The following is a 26,984-nucleotide window of genomic DNA, read 5'->3' as shown; positions in this document are numbered from 1 at the left end:
CACTTGATAGAAAGATTGGACCAGTGGACTGTAGGCTCTGAACACAACATGGTAAAAGAAGTATTAAGTTTGTTAGAAGCTGAGGATCGGATCACATAGACATGTCTAGGCAGTATTTCAGAGCTGTATCTTTTAATAGCCGGACTAGAGATGAACTCCTTGTATGAGAGGTGAGAGCTTGGCCAGAACACATTTATGAAGCGATCACCCTGCCTGCCGTGGGAGGACATGGGCTAAGGAAGTGCTCAAATATTGGGATCCAAGCCATTGTCAAGACAAAAGAAGGCTCGAGACCCCCAAACTGTACTTCATAGAGCATAATTTCAATAATTTCATCCCAAAGAAACATTAAAGCACTTCTAGGGGATTTAAGATTAAGGAATATAACTTCTGTGTTCGTCAAGATAACCTCAAAGCCAAATACAGGCCCAGATATGCAAATGAGGCATTTCCCTTACAGGATTATTAGCTCTATCATTAAATATTGCGATCACTACAAAAATATTGATTTCAGTGTGAAAGCAGCTTTCAGGCAGCCAGACCAGTTGCACACTTAATAGTTAACACTCCAAGCTGTTATTCATATTTATGTTTGTGTTCTCTACAGTTAGATGATGGGGAGAATATTCTTCGTGGTTAGCCAGTAGTTTCAAATGAAATTTTAAAAGGAGAATCCAGAATACCCCAGAACTACACATGGAAATGTGATCTCCAGTCATCGTAAGACTGTACTTGCTAAGAAAGTTGAATCAAGATGCAGGTCTATTGATATGTGGGAGGCTAGGCTGGCTCAGTACAATTTGGTCCAGGCAGGTCCTTACAAACTAGGAACCACCTTATATTTTTCTACTCCTGAGGGATACAGTGGGTATAAAAAGAAAAATAACAAAGCTGTGTCAGGCATCCTTCTTGTCAGTGGGACACCCACAACTTAAAGGAGGAGAGGTTTATTTGCCTCATGATTTCAGAGGGTTCGGTCCATGGTCAGTTGGCTCCAAGGGAGAAATGGCATGGTGGAAGGGCCTGGAAGAGAAAAGCTGTTCATCCTAGGACAACCAGGAAGCAAAGAGAGAGAAAGGAGGAGAGGACAAGAATACCCTTCCAGGTCAGGTCCTCAGGGGCCACCTCCAACCTGGCCCAGCCTCCTAATAGCACAGTCAGCTCTGAACCATTGCGCATTGATCTGCTGGTGGGTACAGCACCTCCGTGATCCAGTCACCTACTGAAAGCCTCGCCTCTGAACATGTGAGACTTGGGGCGTGCATTTTATGTCTAAACCATAGCAGGAATGAAACTACAGCTTAGGACAACTTACTCTTTGAGGATAGTATGAGAAATTTATCAAGAAGTTAATCCTTGGCATTAGGAGTAAAATTTTTTTTTAATTAGCCCTTTCATTTGTGGAAGTAAACTAACCTCTTCTTATAAAAATAAGGGGGTGCCAACATTGTAGATCTAGCCAAAGCGTATTATGTACACATGAAAAAGAAATTCGAACACATTGGTCAGGACCAGATTTCAAAAACCAGAGCAGTATTTGAAGAGTTTTGAAGCAGGAAATCAATCCCTGATGTATTTATTTAGCTTGATTTTCTTTCCAATTTTTAAAAAATGATCTACTCTAGGCCAGGTGCAGTGGTCCCCGCTGCAAGTCCATTCTCAGTGAACTTAGTGGCTACTGTAACCACTGTTCAAATCCTCGCACAAATGAAAGTGAAGTCACCCCTGCCCCACACCTGCAGTTTGAGAGCTATAAAAATATGTTCTCTGGGCCTTGTCCTAGTCTTGGAAACCAGGGATGGACACCCAAGATGGTGCGCTGGGCAAAGATCTGAAGGATGGTAGGTAAAATGTTCCAGAACAAGGCAGTAGTTCTTGCAGTAGTTCCTCTTGGCGCCAGAGGAATTCTGGGAGGCAGGAGCTGCTGAGGAAGGCTGACCACGGGGTGTGGAGAGCAAGGGGAGGCCATCATGGCGGGGAGCTGTGCGGTTTCTTCCCACTGCACACTCCAGCGCCCTTTGCCCCAGAGGCTTCTCTCACTGTGGAATCTGATGGCTCACTTCTGGTCTCCCCATATAGATTTATTGTCCCTGAGAGTTTTTAACATTTTTTTAAATTGTGAAAATAAATTTGATAAAGCCTACAGAATGACGTCCCTAAGCTTTGAGCTCATGGCCCAGCCCATCAGCTAGACCCTTGTTAAGCCAGGAGCAAGCAGGTAGACTTCTGTATGGAATCCACAGCATCTTACAAGAAGGGGAGCAGAATGGCCTGACTCCTCAAGTCCTGAACCTTGCGCAGGTTCAACCCTGCTACGACTTTGACATGGTTGAAGTGTGTCCCCCACAGGTACACCTGCTGGAAGCTTGGTCCCCGTAAGACCAGGTGGAGGGTGGGACCTCTAAGAAGTGGCCTGGTGGGAGGGGAGGATCATTACCCCCCCCCCACAGGGATTGATGCTGGTCTTGCAGGGTGAGTCAGTTCTCTTGAGAGCAGGGCACTTGATGCCTTCTGCACAGGGTCCATTCCTTTGGAGAGGATACAAGCTCCATGCAGAACCAGGCGCCAGAATCACAAGCCACATAAACCCCTTTACTTTGTAAGTTCCTTGGCCTCTGGTATTCCGTTACAACAGAAAACAGACTAAGAGAGGCTGAATACAGATAATCTCCAGGAACGATAGTTGCTCCATCATAAGCACAAGGAACACTAGCTTGATCTGAATGAATGTGTCATTTTTCCCTTGCTGCTTGACTAGAATGCCCATCATTTTATTGTAAATAAAAGAATGTTGCAATTGTTTGTTGGAGGGAAAGCTGAACTTTTGTTGTGGTGGTTCTGGGGATGGAACGCAGTGCTCGCACTGAGCTACACCCCCGTCCCCTGTGCTTACTTTCAGTGTAGTTTGTTTTCTGGATTTCCTTTGCCATATGCTTTCCACTTTTACATGATTATTACGTATGACCATTTGCTGATACCGATTGTGCCCTTTAGTGATCCTGACCATGGTAATTACAGAAACGACCATCTTAGACTCGTGTGAGAGCTCCAGGTGGATGAGCTGTTGATGCTGCCACAGTGACAGGTCTGTGTGGCCCCCGCTGGTGCCTCTGCTGGCCCGAGGAGATGGAGTTCGTCTGATCTGGGTCCAGAATGAGGTCCAGGACTCTTGTCATCTTAGCAAGCTTTAGTAGCTTCCTCCCTGTGGATGGGCAAAGGGGATTAGTGCTGGCTTTTCAGGATTGTGAGCCCTGCTGGTATTAAGCCACAGTACCCTGACAGAGTGGTATAAGCAGATAATACTTGCCTTTGCCATGTGGTCCCGTCCGTACCCAAGAGTGGTCCGCACAGGATAGCACATTGTATCAGAAACAGCTGGAGAGCTTGTGCAGAGAGAGAATCACAATATTTAATAATGGAAAAGGGTTTTTCCTCCCCTATGTACTGGATTTCAAATACTAATCCAAAATATAATATGTTCCAATAATAAGGACCCTGATCTAAGTGTCATTTACAGTGTGATCCTCTGTTGATTGATTGACTGATTGTGGTACTGGGCATTGAACCTGGGGCCTTCACACTGACCTGTATCCTCAGCCCTTTTTTTATTATTTTGAGACAAGATCTCAATAAGTTCTTGAGTTGCCCAGGCTGGAGTGGAACTTGCAGTCCTCCTGCCTCAGCCTCCACGAGTGCTAGGATTACAGGTGTGCACCACTATGGCTGGCTGGCCTTTTTTTTTTTTTGAAGCCTATGTTCACTTATATTTATAGGGTTTACATAGATTACAAGATCCTTTTAACTTAAAAATTTACATCTTCCTGGTAAAGTGACACATAATTATATTTTTTAGTTCTGCAGTAGTTTATACAACGACCTCAGTGTCCCTTCTCCTCTGCTTACTCATGGACTTGCCCTGTTGGTAGGCTAAGACAATTGATGGGAGGAAATGACACAGGTTCACGTAGTCTTTATATTTTGAAAACAGTGACATTATTCTTGTACTGTTTCGATCATCAGTGCCTTATAGAATTAAAAAGTGACAGAGCTGTAAATCTGTCCTCATTAAATCCATATTAGAAGTCATATTTTCATTCTCAATATTTGCATTTCATACAGCTCTTTATTTGCCCAAATGAATTATAAATTACAGTTTGGATTTTATTTGTTTGGCTTGGGGTTTGGGGTTTTTTTGTTTTTCCTTTCTTTCTTTCTGAGTCTCAGAAAAGAGACTTAAGTACTTCCTCTCTCAGGGAAAAAATTCTCAAAATTCTCCGTCACTCAGAATTTGCCGATATGGGTATGTTACGTGATTCAAGCTGTCTCTCGGCCATTCCTCCTCCTGGGCTTCCTCTTGTGCATTCATTTTGCACACATTGGCTTAGTGACCTGAATCCTTAACAAATGAACAGCAGGAAACGCTGTCTGACAGTCCCCTGCCAGCGCCACGTCTGTGTGCGATGAAACTGTGAAAAATCAAGCCCAGTGTTTTTGCTGGCCAGGAAGAGGCACGCTTCACTGGGAAGCTATTATGTGCCACACGGGACTATTCTGAGCACAAGTCTGACTTCAAACACAGGCTGAAATTGCTACAACAAATGAAGCCAGAAACCAGTTATGGCTGAAAGAAAAAGACACCCAAAAAAAGGAGTTTAATGAGCAGTAAAGGACTTTTGACACGTGTGTGCTGGAAGTGTGTGTGCCCCGAATCTCAGTCAAACTCAGGTCAGCCTCCTTCTCAGGTGTGGTTGCGCTGGAGGCTGCATCCCTGATGATGTACGCCCACCCTCTGTGTTAGCATAAAGTGCACCAAACACAGTGTGTGTTAAAAACCCCTGTGTGTGTATGTTTGCAAAAGACAGTCAATTGAATGCATACTTGTGTCACTGATGGTAGTATTTTTTTAACCATTCTCTAATTTTATGTAACAAATAGGGTTTTTTCATAAGCATAGTGAAACAATATGTTTCTTTGTGACTACATTATAGAAGAAGCAGCCTCTCAAGAGGAAAGTCAGGCTTTCTCCTGTGCAGCATTAGAGACTTTGCCAGTCTCCTTATGGAAAAGGCCTAACAGTGATTAGCAGCATTTGCTGCTTCCTGTGAGCTAGGCAATGTGCCCTCTGGTGATTTACGTGATTTTGTGCAGTGACATTGTGAGTAAGCACTGTTAGGGTGAAGCCCTGAGCTTGGCTAACTTGTCTCATAACGCAGAACTAGGTAATTATAGAACCAGAGCCTGGCCTTAAACCACACTCAGAATAGTGGGGAAGCAAACTTGAAATAGGTAGGAATGTGCATTTTCATGATGTCTAAGCAATGCTAGTAATTCCACTTTCCCAATGGGAAAAAAATTACATGATCAAAATTTTGCTTAAAAACTTATCAGGACCAAGACAAAAAGCTTTCCACGTTCCTATGTTGGCAGAACACTGCCCGTGTTCATTATTAACCTACTTGAGCAGGCATGCAGTGGCATAGTACTGATGGGTGATCCATCCGCGCCGTCACACATGGGGCTGGTGCAAGGCTGCAGGAGCCCATCAGGTCTGGCCCGGGGGAATGGGCACCCAGCGCTGAGGCCCCTGAAATGGGAAGTGTGACAGGCAGGAGGCACACAGGACAGCAGGTGCCCTCTGCCCCTCAGGGCTCCAGCTCGGTCCCTCAAAGGCCTCACGGGCTTGCTGGTTTCACCCCAGACACCAGTGTCTTTTGTTCTGGGTTTCACAGCAGCCTCTTGGTATTTCCTAAGTGTGAATTAAAGAAAACACACACACACACACACACACACACACACACTCTTGGGAGACTGGGCAAGTATGAAAGGAAGCATGGGGGCATGGTGTATGCCTGTAATTCCAGCACTCTTAAGAGGCAGAGGCAGGAGGATCTAAAGTTTAAATCCAGCCTATCTACATTTAGACCCTGTCTAGAAATGAAAGGACTGGGGATATAAGTCAGTGTGGAGACCCTTGGTTCAATCTCTGGTGTGTGGGGGAAGGGATTAAAAAACCCACCATTTTGCCTCAGGATTAATGCAAGTGAAAAGAAATCCTTTCTTTGAACTCATGCCTGTGTGCATCCTCAGCTTGTAGGCTGAATGCCTACTGAATTGAGGACACTGTATTGAGGCAGAAAAAGGGGCAACAGACCAGCTGTGGTAGTGCACACCCGTAATCCCAGCACTCAAGAGGCTGAAGCAGGAGGGTTGTTGTGAGTTTGAAGTTCATAGTGAGTTCGAAGCCACCCTGAACTACATAGCGAGACCTTGTCTCAAAATAAAAGTGGGGAGGGACAGGTGGAACTCTTTCCTGTCCTCAGGAAGCAGGAGCTCAGGAACAGAATATAGCAATCATTGTAAGAATGTGATTTCAAAAAAAAATGTAATTTACAAAAGAAAATCAGTGGTGTGTTTGGGGGAGATATGTGATAGAAGGAATGAAACCCTTACAGCTTGAGACTCCCTCAAATTTAAGAATAGCTGAAATAAGGGCACAAAATACCTTAAATATGTTTTTATATCAACATGAGTGGTTTAACCCAACCACAAGCCAGCATGGAAAGAGGGTATTTTGCCCATTTTGAGTGTGAGCCCAGTCAGCAGTGCACACATGAAATCTGAGGAGCCCTGTGGGGACCCCCTGCACCCCAGAAGCGGCGCCAGGGATCAGCTCTCTCCTTGTTCTCCTCACAGCTTCCATTGCGTCACCGAAACCCAGCTTTGAGGTCAGAAGATGACATCTGACTTGACGGATTTCTGTAATTTGCCCTTCGCAGGCCGAGAGTGTGGCTTTGGGAGAGTGAAAAAGGCCCGCACCTGTCTGGTGCTGAGGTGGAGCGGTTCCCTGGCTCCTCCTTCCGTCTTCCTCACCTGACTCCCGGGGCAAAGGGACTTCAGGGCTTGGAAGGGCGGTGATGCTGGCCAGGCTGGAGGCACCGCCACGCTCAGCGCCCCACATCCTGTCCCCCTGGCTCAGCGCAGGGAGTCTGCCGGGCAGGCATTTCCATCGCTGCAGGGGTGATGATGCCAAAGCTTCTGCTGTATTAGAGAAGAGGATTGGGAGACATTTACCCAGCACCACGGGGTCCTGAGGGAAACTATTACACACTTCAGCTATAGAGAGGGAAATGTCTCCTTAAATAGACAAAACTCAGTGAACTTCAAACCTGTTTTTCATATGAATATTTCAGCCACAGCTTTAAATACGAGTTAATATTTTGTGAGATTTTTTTTCAGAATTTTGTGACCCATTTTTCTCATGGTATTGGAGCATTTGGCTGATTTGCTCTTTCTTGAGAACTTACATGTCTCATGAAAATTGTTTAGAAGGGCTGTCCTGATCTTTGAAGGGTGGTGCATGGGTAATCTCCTCGGAGTGTTGTACCAGAGGCCCCAATAGAAGCTGGATCGAGCCTAGTATAGACCTGAAGGACTTAACACACTTCCTAACAAAAGAAGTAAAATGGCTTAGGGCCTTCCTATTTAAACATTTTTATGTTGCAAACGTAATTAACTTAAGATGTACCCTTTCTGTTTGCGTGAGACATCTGGAAATCTTAAAACATGTACATGCCTTGGGGTCAGTTTCAGAAATGATCATTTCATTGGCCTGAGGTCAGGCCCGGACACTGCACGTTGATGACAGCAGGGCCTGTGGTTAAAGTATTGCCTGTGCCTGTGTCGTGGCTTAGCACACGCTCCTGACAACAAAATGTATGCAGAGCTTCTCCAAGTTTCCCTTGTGGTCTCTTCGTGGCACATAAGCAAGTAGGGGCTCTGTGAGAGACGAGACACAGGAAGCCACCATGCCACTGCGCAGGTCTTTCGGTCAGGGCACAGGCCCAGAGTTGGCTGAGACACAGGCTGTGACATGGAAAGTCCTCTGGGGCGAGCACGCGCGTGGCGGGGCGGACAGGAAGTGCTTTGGAAAGGGGCTCCAGAGAAGCCTTGGAAGCAGGGCTTGGCTGCCAAAGGCCGGGCAGAGCATCGAGGGACACTCAGCTGGGACAGAGCACATCCAAGCTGTTTAAATCATGAGTTTGAGGTGATGGTACGAAACAGAAATACCCCGAAGGTGGCTTTGGATGCTATTAGGACTCCCACTCCTTAGTTTGAAAACGGATGAAGGGAAAGAAGCAAGCATTTATCCCTACTTTCACAATCAGAATGTATCCCAAATCATCCTGACAAAGAGAATGCTCTTAAACACCCTCCGTGAATCAGTGAGGAAGAAGTGGTCAGGGCCAGGGTTCTGGCCTTTGGCAGGCTGGAGGGAATGACAGGATCTGGGGCGCTGATCATCTCTGATGCTGACGTCAGAAAGAGGCCAGCAGCCACCTGGTGCCTCCTGATGAAATGCCCAGCATCGCTTTGGAAAATAAGCCAGAGCCTGGCCAGGCCTCCAGACGTGCCGGACACATGGGGCACAAGGGATGCGTTTGGAAACTCGTACCTTGGACATGCAGAGGCCAGGTTGAGACAGGGGGCTCTGCAGGTGAGTGACATGGTTCCGTCCACAGATTAATTTCATGGGGAAAATCAAGGTGAAGGGAAAACTTCTGGATTAATTTTGGATTTTTCTGGAAAATATGCTTCAAGTTTGTATTTACTCAAGTTTTATTTACACTTGACGTCAGTTCCATCTAACTTTGTTATTGACCTTTTGGAGACTTTAACGCATTGTCTTATCATTTAAAAGAAGATATTATATGTTTTTTTGGCCAGTGCCTCCCTCACTTTCTCCTTTTTCCTCTTCTAAATCAATGGACTTTGTCCTTTTTTAGCAGTTTTGCACGTATAGAAAATTGAGCAGAAGGTACAGAGTTCCTAAATACCTGTCTCCCTCACCCCCTCACATTTCACACTAGTGTGTTACGTTTGTTAGAACTGATGAGCCAGTATTAACCTGTTCTCATTAACAAAGTAACTAAAATCTGGAGTTCACATTAGAGCTCATTGTTGGTGTTGGACGTTCTGTGGGATTTGGCATGTGCCATGTGCCGTTATGTATGTGCTGGAATGTTTGATGCTGTAATGGAACAGAGCGGCTCCGTCGCCCTAAAACTTCCCTGGGTTCCCTGTCTCCCAGTCCCTGACAACCACCCATCTTTTACTATCGCCACAGGTTTGCCTTTTCCAGAGTGCCAGATTGTTGGAGTCTTGTATCTGTAGCCTTTTCAGATTGGCTTCTTTTGCCTAGCAGTATGCAATTAAGGTTCTTCAATGTCTTTTCATGACTTGACAGCTCATTTCTTCTTTTTAATTAGTGCATATTATACAGAAAATATTCATCTCGGCATATTCATACATGCGTATTACATACTTTGATCATTTTTGTCACCCGTCACCTCCCCTCCCCATTTCCTTTTATTCATGAATAATATTCTGTTGTTGTATGCCCCAGTTCCATTCATCTTTGGAAGAACATTTTGGTTGCTTCCAGATTTTAGCAGTTTATGAATAAAGCTGCTGTAAACATTTGTATACAAGTTTCTGTACAGAGATGAGTTTTCAGCTCATTTAGGTAAACATCAGGGAGCATGATTGCTGACTCGTGTGTTATAACTATGTGTAGTTTTGTAAGAAACCATCGAACTGGCTTCCAAGGTGATGGCGCCATTTTGGATCTCCAGCAGCACTGACTGGAGCACCTGCTGCCCTGGGTCCTTGCTGGCATTTGACATCATCAGTGCTTTAGATTTTACCCATTGTAATAGGGTGTGAGGTACTATTGAATTGTTGTTTTAATTGTCAACTCCCTAATGACATACAATGTTGAGGAGCTTTTCATCTTCTTATTTGCCATTTATATATGTTCTTTAATAAGACATCAGCTCAGCTGTTGTACTTTTTTTTAAATGGTTGTTTTCTTACTGAATTGTAAGTTTTTTGGATATGCATCCTTTGTCAGTTGTGAGTTTTGGAAATATTTTCTCTCAGAGTGTGACTTTGTTTTTGTTCTCATTATTCATTCTCCTAACATCCAATTTTACTGTCAGTTTGGAAGATTTTTTGATTAAAGAAAAAATTCAGCTCGTTGAGAATAAAGCTTGCTTGTATTGCTTGGGGTTGTGCCACCTTTAGGATCAAATCCTTCAGATTGTTGGCTACAATATCCCCATTTGCTCTGTCAGAAACAGAAATGTAAGTGGTGAGAGGGAAATTCCAGGAAGAGGGAAAACCATCCCTGACTAATCTCTCTCGGGAATTAAAATCAACCTTTCTGGTTGCTATCCTAGGAAGTAGTGTATGTGAACTGGCAATACCTTTGAGTCAAAGCTGACTGAACAGCATACCAGAAATGATGAGGTTCAAAACTCTTAGCCATATGTGGTTAGGTGAATTTATCTATTTATTTAAAATACCCCTGTGAATGTTTTTTAAAGCTACTCAATTTTTGACTTACAATGGCTATATGTCCCCACATCCAATGACAGTAAGATTTGATCACTTAATGAAAAGCATGTCTTTGAGAGCCATATATTTAATGTACTTTCTCCAAATTTTCCAGTCTGGTGGTTGAGCTTTAGTCATGTGTTAGAGGTTATTATCTACGTAGATGTCAACAAGTAGAAATAGTTGGCTTGAAAAGTTGAGTAATGTGCTAAGAAAAATCATCTGAATTAGAAGAATCACGAATTTTTTTTTAAAGTCAAGAAAGATTGCAGGAGGGATTCGGTCCGAGATTGAAAAAATAGGTTCAAGTCATATCCCAACCCCATCCATTGGCGGCATTGTTCTCATCCAGATGTGCAGAAGGGAGTGCCAAAGCCCCTCAGGCCAGAAGGAAGGAGCGCTGTGATCCCTTAGGGGTTTGTCATCCACCAAAGAAGGTGTAGTTAGAGCCTCAGCATATAATCACCCTACTGCATCCTCTAGCATCCTTCTTCAAGACCAGGACATGGAGACTGGAATGACTTGGTGACCTTTTCTAAAATCACCCAGCTAGGTGGCAGCTGTGTTGTTATTTAACAGGTGGAAATATCATTGTTTCCAGGCCATATAACCATCTGCAGTAGATTAGACAACTGGCCCATGCTCTTGAGCCCAGGAGAAATACCTCCAGTGTGAGGAATGGACTGGCAGGTGATTGTCTTAACAAACTAGTGTTCACAATGTGCTAAGATATGCAGGAAAAATGCAGTCTATTCTAGAGAGAGAGATGAGTCGGTAATAGAAATCAGATTGTGATAAACAAGGAAAGTGGGAGTCAGTCAGCTGAACAGTCTTACGTCAGCTCATCCATGACACCCGTCAGGCAAATGGAAGTGCACGCAGCAAGGTGGCTCATTGAAACGATGCCAGGCAGCCTATGGCATGTGCCGCGGTGTTCTCTGATGGAGGTGGGCTCTAATCTGCCTCTGTTTGCTCACTGAGAAAGTACTTGGACGTTGCTGGGGTGTGTGTGTGTGTGTGTGTAGATAATGTGGCCTAGCTAGAACAACTAGATAGTAAGAAGGTAACTGGTGTAAAGAAAGAACAGGACGTGTTAACACTAACACTGATTCCTGGCACCAACAGGAGTTGTACCTGTGCTGTTACAAAACACATGCCTGCCACCTGCTCTGGGTTAGTGATTCTGCCATTTTCCAGCTACTGGGCTCTAATAATGGCTGACATTCTTGGCTTGTGTGATGGAGCAAGGTTGAATACTTTATTTTAATGCCAATCATTCCATAGAAGTGGGTGATGTCATGACCATTGCACAGAGAGAAGAACAGAGCCTCGAAGAGCTGCAAGAGACCCACTGAGGAGCCAGGCCCGGGCGCCATCTGATTCTGAAGCCACTGGGCACCAACAGCCCCATGTAGCTTCTCCGCACCTCTGCTGTTAACTATAAAGTAGAAATAACACTAGCAGAAGCATTGGAAGAGCCAATAGCTTGTGAAAACTTCATGATTTGTCAAGAATTATTTAGAAATAATATGCTGTTATTTAGAAATATTTAAACAGCAAGCAGCATTGCATTGTTGTACCATTGATTCATAGGCGATGAGCCATGTGCTGTAGTTTTGCTAAAAAAATTATTTATTTTCATATTTTCTGGAAGTGACTTTTTTTGCAAGTGCATCATTGATTATTTTAGTTAGCTACAATTTCACCTTTACTATCATAAATTTACCCTTTGTCCCAAGCAGCCATGCCGGAGGAGGCTGAATAATTAAGTCTCAGCACAGTTACAGCCCCATGGGGACACACCCACCCACAGCTCTTCTGATCCTTATTTTGGCCTGGATGTCATTTGTCAGTTTTCATATGTCTCATTGTTAGTACATTCAATCTTAAAGACAAATATGCTTAAGGTATTAGATATAAAATATTAGTGCCACACAAACACAAAAGTAATTTAGCTTAATTGTTGCCAGTTAATCCATGGCAGACTTCAAGGCCATGTTTAAAGAACTTTGAGGCATTACATGAAAATATGGTAAAATGTATCAAAATAAATTAAGCCGACAGATTTTTTTCCCCAGATGAATACCTTTCCCCCTTTCTCCAGGTAACTGCTTGATGATCCAAAAAAAGCACATGCACCTGTATTTTATGTCTGCAGGGTAATTAAAATCATTAAACTTAATGTTCTGTTATGTTAAATAAGTATTTGTTCTGGCATGCTCTGGGAGGCTGAGGCAGGAGAACTGCTAGTTCGAGCCCACCCTGGACAGCTTAGTGACTCAGCAAGACCTTGTCTCAAAATAAAAACAAAAGCAAAAAGGGCTGGGGACAGAGTGTGAAGGTTCTGGGGAAAAATATTACTTGTTTTCAAAGAAACTAAGAGAAATTTGGAAACCGTAATACAGGACTGACATGCATGGCAAAAATCAAGGATAACCAGATGGGCTGAGTTTAACCGGCGTTAGGAGAATGACCCTTGGAGTTTCTGCGTGAGGACCATCACGAAATAGTTGAGGCTCCTGAGCATCGCATCGGGGCTTCCCGCTGCTCTGTGCAGGAGTCGCGCCCAGCCGCTGACCTCTGGGTCCCTGCTGATCGCAGGGCTGGGCTTACCACTGGGCTCCACGTCTTTGAGCCTCTGTCTTGTCCCTGCCTGGACACTGCCAGCCCTTTCCGGGTGTGCTGACCGCGCCCGGGCCACTTCTCAGCGCTGACTCGGTCTTCATTCTGTTTCCTTAGAAACGCTCCCGAGGGCAAGTGCTGTTTGACAAAGTGTGCGAGCACCTGAACCTGCTGGAGAAGGACTACTTTGGCCTCACGTACCGCGATGCCGAGAACCAGAAGGTGAGAGTGCGGAGGCCGGGACACACGCTCGTGCGCTCACGGTCCCCTCCGCCCTTCGCACCACGCAGGCCAGGTCCCTCCAAGCCGCTCAGTGCCCGTTCCCTCCAGGAAGGGCACCTTGACAGCACCCTAGGATCCTGGCTGTTTTGAAAAGAGCAAGTCAGCTCAAGGGTGTTCTTCACCCATGAGTGAGCTATGGCTCCAGCAAAGCATGAGCGTGTGTGTGGATCTGTGCATGTGGCCCACAGATTCCAGTGGGTTTCAGGGAAATCAAGTACTTGGATGCTCGTGCAGAAAACATGCTCTTGCCCCAGATTGCCGTGAAGATGCTATAGTTGTGACATAGCTGTCAGGGCTGCGTGCTGTTGGGACTGCTGTCCTGTTCTTAATTCATCTTATGCTTTCACTTTCTCACCAGTCAGGTGGATGTTTGCAGCCTCAGACCTGTCCAAAGTCTTTTCTAGGTGTCCAGTGTGTAAGGCATTACCTCTATAGACGCTTACACCCAAACCAAGCTTTCTATTTGGAGCTTACCCCGCAGCTGGCTGCAGAAATGAAAAAGAGGAATTGTTTCCATTGTATTGATGCAAAACATTGAAGTGTCACTTATTTGTGTGTTGTGCCCTGAGTGTTGCTAATGAAGTTACTGGGCAATGTCTAATTTCATTATTACATGTCTGATTTTTCCAGTGAGGAAAATGTCAAAACTCAAGCGAACATTCCATTCATTAGGAAATTTTCAGGTAGATGGCTCTCAGTCTGCGATCACAGATGTCGGTCACCTAGAAATGAATGGCTAAAACCATGTGGACAGTTGCATGTACCTTCTTTCTGGGAATTTATTTGAACATAGAATCTTCTGTCATTTCCCTTCAGCTTCCATGTTAGCTCAAATCCCTAAGTCAATGGTTGTAAAAAAAGAACAGAAAGAAAGAAAAAGGCATTCCGTGAGGCGGGAATTGTCCGTGTGCGCCTCTTCTCATTGGGCCCATGTCAGGACCTGCACAGGGCCTGGCTTCGGGTTGCAGACGGAGGGAGGGGGGCCATGGGGGCCTTGCCGCGATCACCCTCTCACGTGTGCTTAGGGCCTGTCGGTACCTAATCGTCAAGCCGTTTTTATTCTTCTCTGATTCAAATTCAAAATGTCATTTCCTTTTCAGAATTGGTTGGACCCTGCTAAGGAAATTAAAAAACAGATTCGAAGTAAGTTTTTTCAGATTATTTTATTACATAAGGTGAAGATTTGTAGAGAGCAGAGTAATAACCACATCCGAGTGGCCAATGTGAATAGCTTTTTGAAAGACAGATTCCAAGCTCAAGTTTGATTGGGCAAATTGGTCCGGCTCTGACAGTACCCATTTTCCATCATCACAACTGAAAAATTAAAATGACTTTGTACTTGGCCAGTCCCCTGTCTCTACATAGAGAGAAAACATGTCTTAAGTGATATGCCAGTTGTCACTTAATCATTTAAAGTTCCAAACTTAATATTATATTAAACCTAACTGCCACAAGCATATGAAAGCCAACCTAAGAGTAATGGTCACGTGATAGTTTTAAAAACTGGAATAACAAAGAAGACTGAAGTTATTGTCTGGTGACCACCTCTTTTCTTGGGCCCAGAAGATAAGTAAAGAAATGTATATTTCCTAATGGACAAGAAAAAGTCCATGAGCTTCTCAAAATTTGAAATAAAAGTAGCTAATAAGTACTAAGCAAGTTAAGACAGCTAATGGTTAAATGCAAGTTAAAATGAAACATCCTGGGCTGTGCTTATGGGTCAGTTGTAGAGCAGTTGCCTGACAGGCTGGAGGCCCTGGGGTTCAGTGTCCAGCAGGTAAGGAAGAGAGAGAGGAAGGAGAGAAAGAAAAGAAAGAAAGAAAAGGGAAAAGAAGAGAAAGGAAGGAAACTAAACAACCAAAACTAGCATCACAAAGAAATAAAAGGGAAAAGGAAGAAAGAAAGTTAAGAAGGAAGGAAGGGAGAGGGGCCCGGGATTTAGCTCAGTGGTTCCAGCGCCTGACTCGCAAACGCAAGGTCCCGAGTTTGATCCCTGGTACCGGGAGGGAAGGAAGCTGATCCCTTTTCACCTGTTTGGATTAGCAAAGACTTTAAAAATTTAACGAGTTTAATCCTGAATTTCACTGGCAAGTATGGACCCAGTTGACAGAAGTATAAATTGTTGCAAACCATAGAGAAGGCATAGTATTTATTAAAATTTAAAATGTACTTGCTGTCTGACCTTTAGTTTTACATGAAGAAATTACTCAGCATATGTATTAGAGAAAAAATGCATTCGTGTGCACATGAATGCTCATTTCTAGTACTGTTTGCAGAAGCAGAAAACTAGAGGAGACCTAAATATCTATTTGTAAAGAAATGATGACATTAGTCATAGAAGAGCCATAGAATTGGGCTTGGCTCTTGTTAGTGAAAATTGGGTTGCAAAATAGTGTTTATGACATTTGTTTTTTGAAAGTTATTTACACAGAGCCACATGGGAAACTTGTGGGGAGCATGAAAAATAGTAGCAGTAATAAAAAATAAGGGGTTGAAAAGGAGGAGGGTTTTTTTATTCTTTAACACTTTCATCACCTATAATGTATTTATGTATGTAATCTTGAATAGCTGATTTTTTTTAATTCACATTTTTAATCAATAAAAACTAGATTAATTCTCCTGAACACCTAACTCTTTTTGCAGGATAAATTTAAGACCAGTTTATTAATGACAGCATCATTCCCATTCAAGTTTTCAAATAGCTTACTATTAAGAAAGAACAAACACTTCTTAGTACCTGTGTAAGTTCTGAGATAGCAGAATACCCTAAGTATTAATAAATTGTAACCGCTAGTAAGCAGTTTGAAATGGTTTCATATGAAGTAACACCCTGTTGATCACTATACTTCTAGATATTAGAGAATTTGTTGATTATTTATATAGATAACATCATTCATCATATTTTTAGAGAAATTTGAGGTATCTATAAACTAGAAACTTGATGATGAATTAGTTTGTTATTGAGATTGAAAACAAGAATGGCTACAGTGGGATAAATAGGTGAAACACATTTTTCTTGTTCCAAGGAATCCTAACAAAAAGATTAAAATGATGAATATGGCCTACAGATCTTTTATGGAGTTATTAAGACGTGCTAAATATATATCTTAGCATTTGGGGTGTCTGACATAGTCTTTATTCGCCTAATGAGATGCTGGCCTGGTTAACAACTGCAGAGTGCTTTGAAAATTTATAAAGTATTCCAGGGTAAGTTATGGCACTCTTGCAAGTAAGGCTACCTACAAGTGGCTCTTTTCTTTAATATTGCTGATAGGATTCTTTTGTCCCCTCATTTCTCTTTTGTGCTCCCTCCTTCTCAGACAGGAAAGCTAAAGAGACCAAAACAAAATGTGAAACTTAAAAGATGTTTCCAGCCTGTGGGTCAGGCAGTATAGGTGACTGTCACCTAAAGAAAACTGCCCATCTTGCAGAGGAGGGGACAGGGAAACTTGGGATGGCTTTAAAAGTATAAGTTGGTATTTCTATCTGTATTCCTTGTTGCTTGCTATCCACTAAAATGCCTCTTTGCACAAAATTCAGTCCTACCAAAGCAGGGAAATAGTATCAGACCTAAAGTACTTATTTACCATTGCCTCCTCTTCCCAGCATAGATGAAGAAAGAGTGTTTCCCGTCTTCATTATGCAAGTCCACAGCCCGGCCTCTAGAATTAAGATCGCTCTGTGGAGCCCATGCTGATGAATGAACATTTTCAGTTACAAATTTATGACATAGTAATTTCTGAAACTGAAAAATTTGTTCTTCGGAACTAATTCTGGTCCTGCATGATGCATGCCATATCTCAAACAAAACTCCTAAATATACTCTATACTCTATTTTGTGACTGTGAATCTGGTATATTTGTGGTATAGAATATATGATTTACAGTGGTTTTATGATACCAATGCAGTCTGTTTTGAAATCTTAAGATTTTGGCATTAGAAATTTTTCACAAGAATGAACTCCACTCAGTGCCACAGTTTTGTGTTTACCCTAAATTTGTAATTCAAAACCCTACATCAGCATTACAGAAATACCTATTTTCTTGTGTCCAAGCCGGTTCATTTCCTGTTTCTGGTCAGGTCAGGGCCGTGTCTGAGCAGACGTAGGCCGCAAGCCAGCTCATGTATGAGCACATCCTCCCAACTGATGGGTATCTGTTCTCTTCTCAACGGGGAATTCATCTGCCTGTTCATTAAGTTTTGGTTTTATGCCTCATTTCACTGAGGAGTTTTTTTCCATTCCAAGGACTGAACTCAGGGCCTTCACACTGAGGTGTATCCCTGTCCCTTTTGAAATGTTCGTGTTCTAAGACAGGCTCTCACTAAGTAGCTGAGCTGCCTAGACTGGGCTCAAACTTGCGACCCTCTTGCCTAAGCCTCCCGAAGTGCTGGATTACAGGTGTGTGCCACTATGTCAGCTTTGCTGACCTTTTGTCCCTCTTGGTTGCAATGTCCATTGTATTGCAGTTTCTCTAAACTTCACCATTGTTTCAGAATAATGTCCCAAAAGACCTTGTAGTTAGTTTTTGATATATAACCTTAGGAATATGGAGTTCTTAGTAATAGTGATCTTCACTGTGGATCCAAAACCCTCCTGTATTGGAACCACAAGGGAGCTTATTAAAACCACAAGCCTGTACCATATTCCAGATCCGAGGAGTAAAAATCTTGGAGGTGGAGCCCAAGCATTGGCATCTTTAACAAGCACTTCAGATACTTGTTAGGCCCATTGTAATGTGCAACTTGCTCTTCCAGAATGAGGATTTTTGCATTGAAATGTATTGCTCATAGTTTTATTATTTGTTAGTTTCCAATGGAGAATTTTGACCAAGTTTATTATAAGATTGTTTAATTACATTGCCAGATGATTCACTGGAATCAAGGCATACTTTGAAGTGGATGAAAATTACAAAAGAGCATTAAACCATTTCCCATAACTAATCCATTATTTTTAATTCTGCCTGCTTGGGGGAGAAGTCAGCTCTCATTATGAAACCTTATTATTGGCAAACATTGGAGGGATCTATTTCAGTAGAAAGTGAGCAGGAATCAATAGAAAAGTAAAACCAAATCAGACTATTTTTAGAATGACAAAGGACTTTTTGGAGAACAGTGGAAAAAACAATCACAAGATTTATATTTGATGGACAGAGGTTTTATAATTTCTAATTCTTCCAGCTCATGTTTCAGTGATACTTTGAGTGGTTTAAAAATGGTATTAAATAGCCAATAATATCTAGTCCTCTGCTAAATCCCTCATGGGACCACTTGGGTGAGATACTTGGCATGTAGAACCCTGAGTGTGACATACAGGGTAGTGTCAGGAATAAACGTGGATTTATGACAGAAATGTAGAAAACTGGTGGAGCTAAGTATTGCCATGTATGAAGAGAACAATGCAGGAAACGAGCTGATAAATTCATCGCTGCACCTTCATTCCCGATGTTTGGGAAGAGCTCGTGGAGAAAGTGGAGTTTCTGGAGAATATTTCACGGAGTGGGTGCATTTGGATGTCTGAGGAGATCACTCGAGGCATGCAGGGTGTCGTGTCAGGGCACAGGCATGACAGCAAGCACAGGCCATAATTGGAAAGCTTCTGGCATAGAAGCTGGGGGGCCTGGGATGAGTTCTCCAAGGCCTCATGCAGAACCCAGCCAGGCCCCAGGCAGAGGAACTTTCAGTAAGAGGAGTGTCGCAGAGAAGTGACCCCCAGATCTTGATAAACGAGTGCATTTAAAAGCCCAAAGGAAAGAACAAGGTGAATGAATTTAACAAGTGATCACCAAGATGTAATAAGTGCAGAAAAGGATGTCTTTGTCATGTTTCTGTTGGTAAATCGTTCACAAGCAAAGGTAGCATCATGACCCATGGAGCTCAGTAAGGCTGTTTCAGAGATAGATGTGGAGTAGGCAGCTGTGAACTCCCATCTGGCTAACCCTTTCCACGGCTGCAGCAACGCTAGGTCAGTGCCACCGAGTGAAGACGGTCTGTCCTATCAAAGGCTACGGAGGCGTAGCATTGCACAATGCACAGGAAATTCGCTCAGTATCTATCTCGCCTAAAAGTGCCGCGAGTGAACAAAGACTTCAGCAGCCAGATATTAAAGCATTATTCACTACAGCCAACCTTCCCATGAAATACAACTGTGTTAGCTTGTCCCTTGACATTTATTATAATGCAGCTTGACCTATAATAACAAAGCAGAGAGGACAAAGACAATGGGAATTATGTTTGTAGTGTTGTTATGTGAGCTGCCCAGAAATTCATTCCAGGCTTATCTGATGGAGGATTTTCCATATCATTTACGTTATCCCTTCTTCCTTCCGGAGGCTTATCTTTGATGCTAAGAACGGAAGGAAGTTTGGTGAATTGCCTCGCTGGTTAAAAGTGCCTCTAAAGGATTTGATTGAGGACACGATTAGAAATTAGAGGAGGCTTCAGACTTATCTGTGGCTTCGTTTAACAGAGACTTGCTTGTTTTCCGTTAGTGATCAGAACTGGCCGGGTATTAGTGCTCGGAGTGAGGTCCTTCCAGCAATCAGTAAAACTCATAAGTGAGTTTTCCAAGGTCTCACTCTGACTTGTTTTCCTGTCCCTACAGGTGGCGCTTGGCACTTTTCATTTAATGTGAAGTTTTACCCACCAGACCCTTCCCAGCTCTCTGAAGATATAACCAGGTATTTGATTGCTGTCTGTGAGCAGGACAGCCACTCTGGGGGAGCTGTGGGCCTCTCGGGGGGTCCAGAGAAGAGGATGCTACGTGTGTGGCTGTAGTCACCCATGCTTACATACCAAGAAAAGGACAACTGCGTGAGCGCAAACATCTGACGGGAAGCTTTGCCAGATCCTGTCTGGTAACAGCTGACTCTGGTGCTAGCCTGACACTCCCATCTGCCTGACCCTGGTGGGAAAACAGGCAGAATGGAGATGCTGTCATCCACCCACCACTGCAGAACTGGATGGGATTCAGCCTTCAGTGCTGTAGCCATTCTTGGTGCTCTGCTTTATAGTAAAACATGTCGTTAGATGCTTACGCTTTATTTATACCAAAGTTGATGCTTCACAGTTGTTTAAAAAATCACAGACACACACAGAAAGATACAAACAAATGCATATAAAGCTAAGAGTTTGCTTTTTATGCCCTACATGTACAAGGAAATTGATTAATTTGTTTTCTGGAAAGAGGTTAAGAAAAGAATCTAAACATAAAAATATTCCAGCTTGGGCCAGGGATTTAGCTCAGTGGTTCTGCCACCTGCCTCGCAAGCACAAGGACCTGACTTCAATCCCCAGTACCGAAAAAAAAAAAAAAATTCCAGCTTGCTGGCTGAGCTAAGTGCGAAAGGGACTCCTTTGAGAAGCAGTGTTGGGTGGCTCCGTCGGTTCCAGTTACTGTTACAGAACATCATGGCCTGGCTGCTTTATAAACAATAGAAATCTATTTCTCACAGTTTCCGAGGCTGGAAGTTCAAGGTCAGGGTGGTATTCCTGTGAGGCTCAGCTTCCAGTTGCAGATTCCTGTCCTCTTGTTCTCTGTGTCCTGCCATGGTGGAAGGGCCAGGGGTCTCTCTCTGGCTTCCTCGGTATGGGTGCTGATCTCCTTGATGAAGGCGTGACCCCTTGCCCAGTTATCTCCCAGAGACCCTGCCTCCTACTCCAGCACCTTGGAAATAGAATTCAGCACATGAGTTAGAGGGTGGGCAGGACACAGGCATGGAGCCATCCTACCTGGCTTCCCACGTGTCCTCCTAGACTTCCCTGCGTTCTGTTCGGGACCCCCCACTCGCTCTGCGGGTAACATGTTCATGACCAGACAAAGTGACTCCGTCTGGTGCACAGAATTTCTACCTGAGCCTCACACCCTCCGTGAGGGGCACTTTTCATCAAAGGGAAATTACTCCAAACAGGTTCAGTCAGTTGTTAGGATCAAAAACAGTTTCACTAGACATAATTGGAGGAGGGTAACAACACGTTTCTTTTCCATTTTAGATTTCTCTCATACTTGCAGTAAATCAGAGTAAAGATACTTTTTAGTGAGTAGTGAGGGACTGTTTAACTTGCGATTGTGGAGGCTGTGTATACCTAGATTTGAAACTTCAGTGATTGGTTTCTTTCTATCTATGTGTGTAGTGTTTGGAGAACCTGTCAAGTGTTTAAGGGTTTTTATATCTGGGTTATATGGATTTTACTTACACTTAAAGGGACTTTAAGACTTTACATAGTCCTCCTTTTCGACAGAATCACAGTTTATTGCCTATATGAAAGGTAGGTGAGAGGTATTATTAAAATTCAACAGTGTTAACCCTGGACTGTCTTAAGACAAAATAACAAAGAATACAAATCAGCTGTCAGTGAAGATGTTTTATGCTATCATGGCAAAATTTCATGAAAAACATTGTATATTTCTTCAGTTTAAAACTGTTTGCTTACAGTGACAAGATTCTCGGATTTTAAGATCGTAGTTCTTTAATGTTAGTATTCAGCTGAGTTAAACTTTGGAAAACATCCTAGCTTTTGAGGGCACAGCTGGTGTTACCTGAAGTCTGGCTTGGTCATAGGGAAAGACCGGTCATCTAGATTTGAAATGAGGCCTCCGGAACGCTGGTTGGGACTAAGAATCATATTTAAGAGCATCATATTTATATTGTAATTTCCTCAACTAAGTATTTATTGGGAGTATGTTGGGAACTGTTCATTTGACTTTAAAAGTTAAAAGATGTTAGGAGGACATGTCTTTAGATTTCTTTTGCTCTGTCCGTTACTGATAAAGTCCTGTTTTATTATGAAAACGGCCTTTGTCTAGGCACCCTTAAATACCTTTGCAGCCCAGGACTTTCCCCTTGTGTCTACATCACTTGTAGATGAAATGAATGTCAGCAGGGACAGATGTTAGAGACTGTGTCCTAGCAAGGTCACTGGACAGCACGCTTACCCACAGTGGCGCTGAGCGGTCCCCCCATGCCTCTTGCTGGCCTCTGTCCTGCAGGTACTACCTCTGCCTCCAGCTACGCGATGACATCGTGTCTGGACGGCTGCCTTGCTCCTTCGTGACCCTCGCCCTGCTGGGCTCCTACACGGTCCAGTCAGAACTTGGAGACTACGACCCTGACGAGTGTGGCAGTGATTACATCAGCGAGTTCCGCTTTGCCCCGAACCACACGAAGGAGCTGGAGGATAAGGTGGTTGAGCTGCACAAGAGCCACAGGTTGGTGGGGATGCTGAGCGTGACTTCGCCTCATGCGTCATGCTGGGGACACTGCTCTTCGGCCGTCCCGGTCATGCTCTCGGTGCACGAAGGGCAGGTGTCAGCAGTGAGTCATACCCGGGAGAGCTCTGGGGTGGGTGAGATCCCTGCAGAACACCGCTGTCCATTTACAGTGTCTTCCCTCAAAGCCGTCATCGCATTACACTTTTCTTACGTACAGGTTGAGCCTCCCTAATCCAAACTGCTTAGGACCACAAGTATTTCAGAGTTTGGAATTTTTCAGATGTTGGAATATTTGCGTGTAAACAATGAAATATCTTGAGGAAGAGAACCCAAATTTAAACGCAAAATGTATTTATTCATTTATTTATATTTTTATACACGCAGCCTGATGGTGCTTTTACACAGTATGTTTCAGTGTTCCTTCGCTTTGACTGCGACACATCCCATGAGGTCAGGTGTGGAATTTTCCCCTTGTGGTGTTGTGTTGGAGCACTTCAGACTGTGGAGCATTTTGGGTTTTGATATTTAATTAGCAGTGTTCCACCTGTATTTGCCCATGAATCACTGAGGACTTTCTTGTAAGATAAAAAAAAGAACTGGAAAATTTTGCAGCCCCACCAGATAAAAGAAGATCAGCTACTTGCTTTTTAATTTCTAATTCTAATTGATAAGCAGGGAAACCAGCCTTGTAAATACATTTTTTTTTTCCAATCAGAGGAATGACACCAGCGGAAGCAGAAATGCATTTCTTGGAAAACGCCAAAAAGCTCTCCATGTATGGGGTAGATTTACATCATGCCAAGGTATGCCTTTTCAAACCCAAAATTCTTTCATTCAGTTCAGTGTTACTATTTCAGTAAGCTGTCGATTTATACATCCATTAACATAAACAGAATCTTTGAGGGTTCAATTTGTGTTTGCCTTTTAAGCCTTATTCCATGATAAAACTATCTTAGCTCTGATATTCACAGAAGGTTAGTCTTTGTGACTGAGACTTATGTCCTAGTTACTTTCTTGTCACTGAGACACCATATCCAACACCCACAAGTTGAAGGAGGAAAGGTTTATTTTAGGTCACAGTTTGTAGAGGTGTCAGTCCGTCATTGGCTGGCTCCAAGGCAGGGTGGCATGGCAAAAGAGAAACAGTCCATGGTATGGCAGGCAAGAAGCACAGAGAGATCAAGGAAGGAGGGCAGTAGACTTGCCAGGACATGGTCCAGTGACCCACTTCTTCCCAACACCACACTGAGCTATAATCCACTGATGACTATCATGCCCCCATAATCCACTCACCTCCCCAGGCCCCCACCTATGAGCAGGTCAGGCTTTGGGGTGACATCTAGATATAAACCATTACACTTAGGTTACTCCTGGCCTAGGCTCCCAGGAAGCCCATGGTAGGCAAAGCTTCGGATTGCCAGTTGATTCTGTTGGAAATGTCCCTTGACCAGACAAGCTCTCAGCTCACCTGCCCTCCTGGTTACAGGTTACAAAGGCAACCAAGTGCCCTTTGCTCCCACCAAGCACTGTCTTGCCTTTCCCCCAAAATATGGCCCCCTTTGTCTGGACTGTCAGCCTCCTTCCTATCTGTCTTACTGTCTAAACTTGGCTGATTGTCTAAGCCCCAAGTACCACGTCTGTTATGTTATTCTGGAACCCACCCAGGCATTAATAAGTTCATGTTAAATTTAAATTATTCTATCTCTAAAGTTTAAATACTGTGCCATATAACCAGTACTTTGAAATAAGTTTTTTTTGTTTTTTAAAGTTTCACTTAAAATTAGGCCTCCAAGCCAACGGTGATGTTGCAAACTGCTATCGGGTACAAGGTTAGAAGGTGTATCCTGGACAGAAGGAAACCAGAGTTGAGCTGTGGGAGGGTTTCAGCTGTGAGGGAAGAGGGATCAGCTTGAACCCAGCACTGTGCTTCTTTAGTAAGAGAGTGAGTCTGTAGACTACTAGTCTACTCCTTAAATTGCTGTGAACGAAAGCACTGTGGTAATTCAGGAAAGCTTTTGTAAAAACTTTTATCAGCAAAATAAGTGATATTAGGTTGGATTCTGCTGCTTCTGCAGTGTTCAAAAGGTCACTCTCCCAAGTTCAGGGGTAGTTTCTTCTGGTGACAGCTGACAAGATGGTATTGTCCTTTGTAGGGATGCAGATTCAACCTGTGGTAGACAGTTGCCAGTTTCAGTCTGGGACCCCAAGGATGTGCAGTTGCAGGCTTCCAGGCAAGCAGTGTCCTACACAGAGTCAGGTTCAGGGCCAAGAAATGAAGACTGGCTGTGCTCAGACAAACATCTTAACAACCCTGATAACCAGAGAGAGGGAAATCTGTGATCTGGAAGTTCCGTTGCTGATGGAAGTGAAGCTGTTGTTTGGCTGTTGTTGACATTCAGGGAGCAGATCGACACACGATGAGTTTGGACCGGAAGTCGGTGGGCATCGAGTCCATGAGGTTTGATTGGTGATGTCTGTGAGGTTCTCAAGGCCGCGCGTGCACCGTCTCTGAGATTTGGCTGAGGCTTCCGCCAGGAAGGTGCTGGGATCTCGGATGCTGAGCACATTGACATTTGTGTGTAATTACACCAGCAGGTGTGGCTTTATTTGCCCGTTCGTTACTATGCCTTTTCACTTAATTCACACTCAGCGAACAAAGTGTTTTGTAGTTTTTGCCAAGTATACGTTAGAGGGAGGATTTCAATGTAAAAATATGATCCAGGCACTAAGATCTTTTTATTTTATTTTATTTCTTTTAGAGTTTTTAACCTACCTGGCTAAATGATAAGGACACAAGAACAAAATGAAATCAGCATGAGAATTTGAGCAAATCTAAAGTATTTTGGGGTCAAACCATGAACTTTGATTCATTTACTGCCTAGACAAAAAAATAAGGATTAGGGCCTATATTTAGGGAAGTGCAACTCAGGATGTATCTGTTTTCCAATCAGTAAAAATAAAGTCTCTTGTCATTGCTGGAGCTATTGAGTTGGAATAGATGGCTGCTTTTTCATTCAGTAATATGATTTGAAATTATGCCAATTAGAAAGAAAGAATTAAGGAAGTGCAAATGCAGCCTGTTAGGAGACTCTATCTGAATAGTAAGTATAACAGATGCATCGGTTTTAGACTCCATTTTCCCATCCAGGCAGGCTTCATCATTTCAAGGAGAAAATTTACTGAATTAAATTAGAGCTCATTTCCGGTTATAAAGGAGATGCTTTTCTTCTATGGCTGGTAGGAACGGCCCGGAGCTTTACGGTCCACTTAAACATCTTGAATTGTGGTCTTGGAGCCTGCAGCTCTGTGTAAGGAATAAATGCCAGCCGTGCAAGCAGAGTGGCTGGCTCTCAAGGATCAGTGACACCAGTCACTTGTGAGCATGACAGCAGATGTAGGTCCTACATTTTGGAAAGCATGTCCTAAATACTTTATTTTTTTTTTCATAGGAAGGATGACTCTGCTTGTGTGTCACTTAACATCAGTCTTAATAGGCTTTGTCAGAGCCTTTTATTTCAAGTAAGAGTATGCAGTGTAGACACAATTTCCTCTCAGATGTCTCATGGACCAAGCAGTACTGAAGGATTAGCAGTGTTTGAATGGGGACTCAGACGGAGGGAGCAGTGTGGCCCTTTATTCCTTTTGTGGTGGGCTGAGATAGTCCCGTGTCCGTAGGAACAGTAGCATCTACCCCTATTGAATGGGAAATGCACCTGTCCCCAAGCAAGGCTGTTAATACCAAAGATTTATCCAAATAGCCACATACTGTGGCCTGTGGCAGAAAATTCAGTATGAAAATATCATTCTTTGTCACCATTCAATTAATGAAATTGAGACTTGCATCTGATGTAAAACCCCACTTAATCCCTCCATTATCATTTTGCGTCTGCCTTTTCATTTCTCTTTCAGCAGGTGTGTATGTTGTACATTGTTGGCTTGGTACATGTGGACAGGCCCTGTGCTGACCCTAAGATCACAAAGATAAAATGGAGATGCTTCTCTTAACCAGCCTACAGTCTCCAGGGGAGGCAGCTGAGGGAAGCTCGATTCAGCACCGTATGCTAAGGGCTACACCAGCAATAACACACTGATTTGTGGGCCCAGAGCGGTGCGTATTGGAGCCCACAAGGGCAGGAAGTGTCATCGCCTTCCTCCTCTGCCCCATGCACTAAGGAACACTGTTGCCTTATGATCGCTGACATGAAGGAGTGATTTAAAACACATAATAATGAAAAGGCTTTAAACGACCTTTCCCTCTGTAAGCCAAAGACATAGCTCCTAAACTTACAGTCTGTGTGTGAAAACCAGCGACTCAGAGAGGAGCTATTCCTGAAGGCCTCCTCGGGCCTGCCCTGGGGAAGGTGGTCACCTCTGAGTTGTCATGGGGCGGGTGGTTTCCTGGCAGGGGCAGCACCTTGGGAGCAGCAGGTTGTAGCTCTTTACATTGCTCTTTCAAATTCAAGCCCTCGGTAGATGG

General features: G+C 43.6%; 1 protein-coding gene across 48 annotated transcripts in view; it reads left to right on the top strand.

The window, feature by feature from the left end:
* Epb41l3 (erythrocyte membrane protein band 4.1 like 3) overlaps positions 1 to 26,984 on the top strand; it is a 211,384-nt gene that overhangs the window by 148,753 nt on the left and 35,647 nt on the right. For all 48 annotated transcript variants that reach the window (XM_087194736.1, XM_087194739.1, XM_087194738.1 and 45 more), the window contains 5 exons: positions 13,135 to 13,239; positions 14,400 to 14,442; positions 19,901 to 19,976; positions 22,286 to 22,504; positions 23,223 to 23,310. In XM_087194736.1, the coding sequence (XP_087050862.1) occupies positions 13,135 to 13,239; positions 14,400 to 14,442; positions 19,901 to 19,976; positions 22,286 to 22,504; positions 23,223 to 23,310 (531 nt within the window). The remainder of the gene's footprint in view (positions 1 to 13,134; positions 13,240 to 14,399; positions 14,443 to 19,900; positions 19,977 to 22,285; positions 22,505 to 23,222; positions 23,311 to 26,984) is intronic.

Source organism: Heterocephalus glaber, unplaced genomic scaffold (assembly GCF_053883595.1).
Source record: "Heterocephalus glaber isolate CG9 unplaced genomic scaffold, H.glaber_assembly_v1.0 deba00000331, whole genome shotgun sequence".
Taxonomy (NCBI): domain Eukaryota; kingdom Metazoa; phylum Chordata; class Mammalia; order Rodentia; family Bathyergidae; genus Heterocephalus; species Heterocephalus glaber.
Note: the sequence above shows the minus strand (reverse complement) of the source record. Positions and strands in the feature narration are given on the sequence as shown.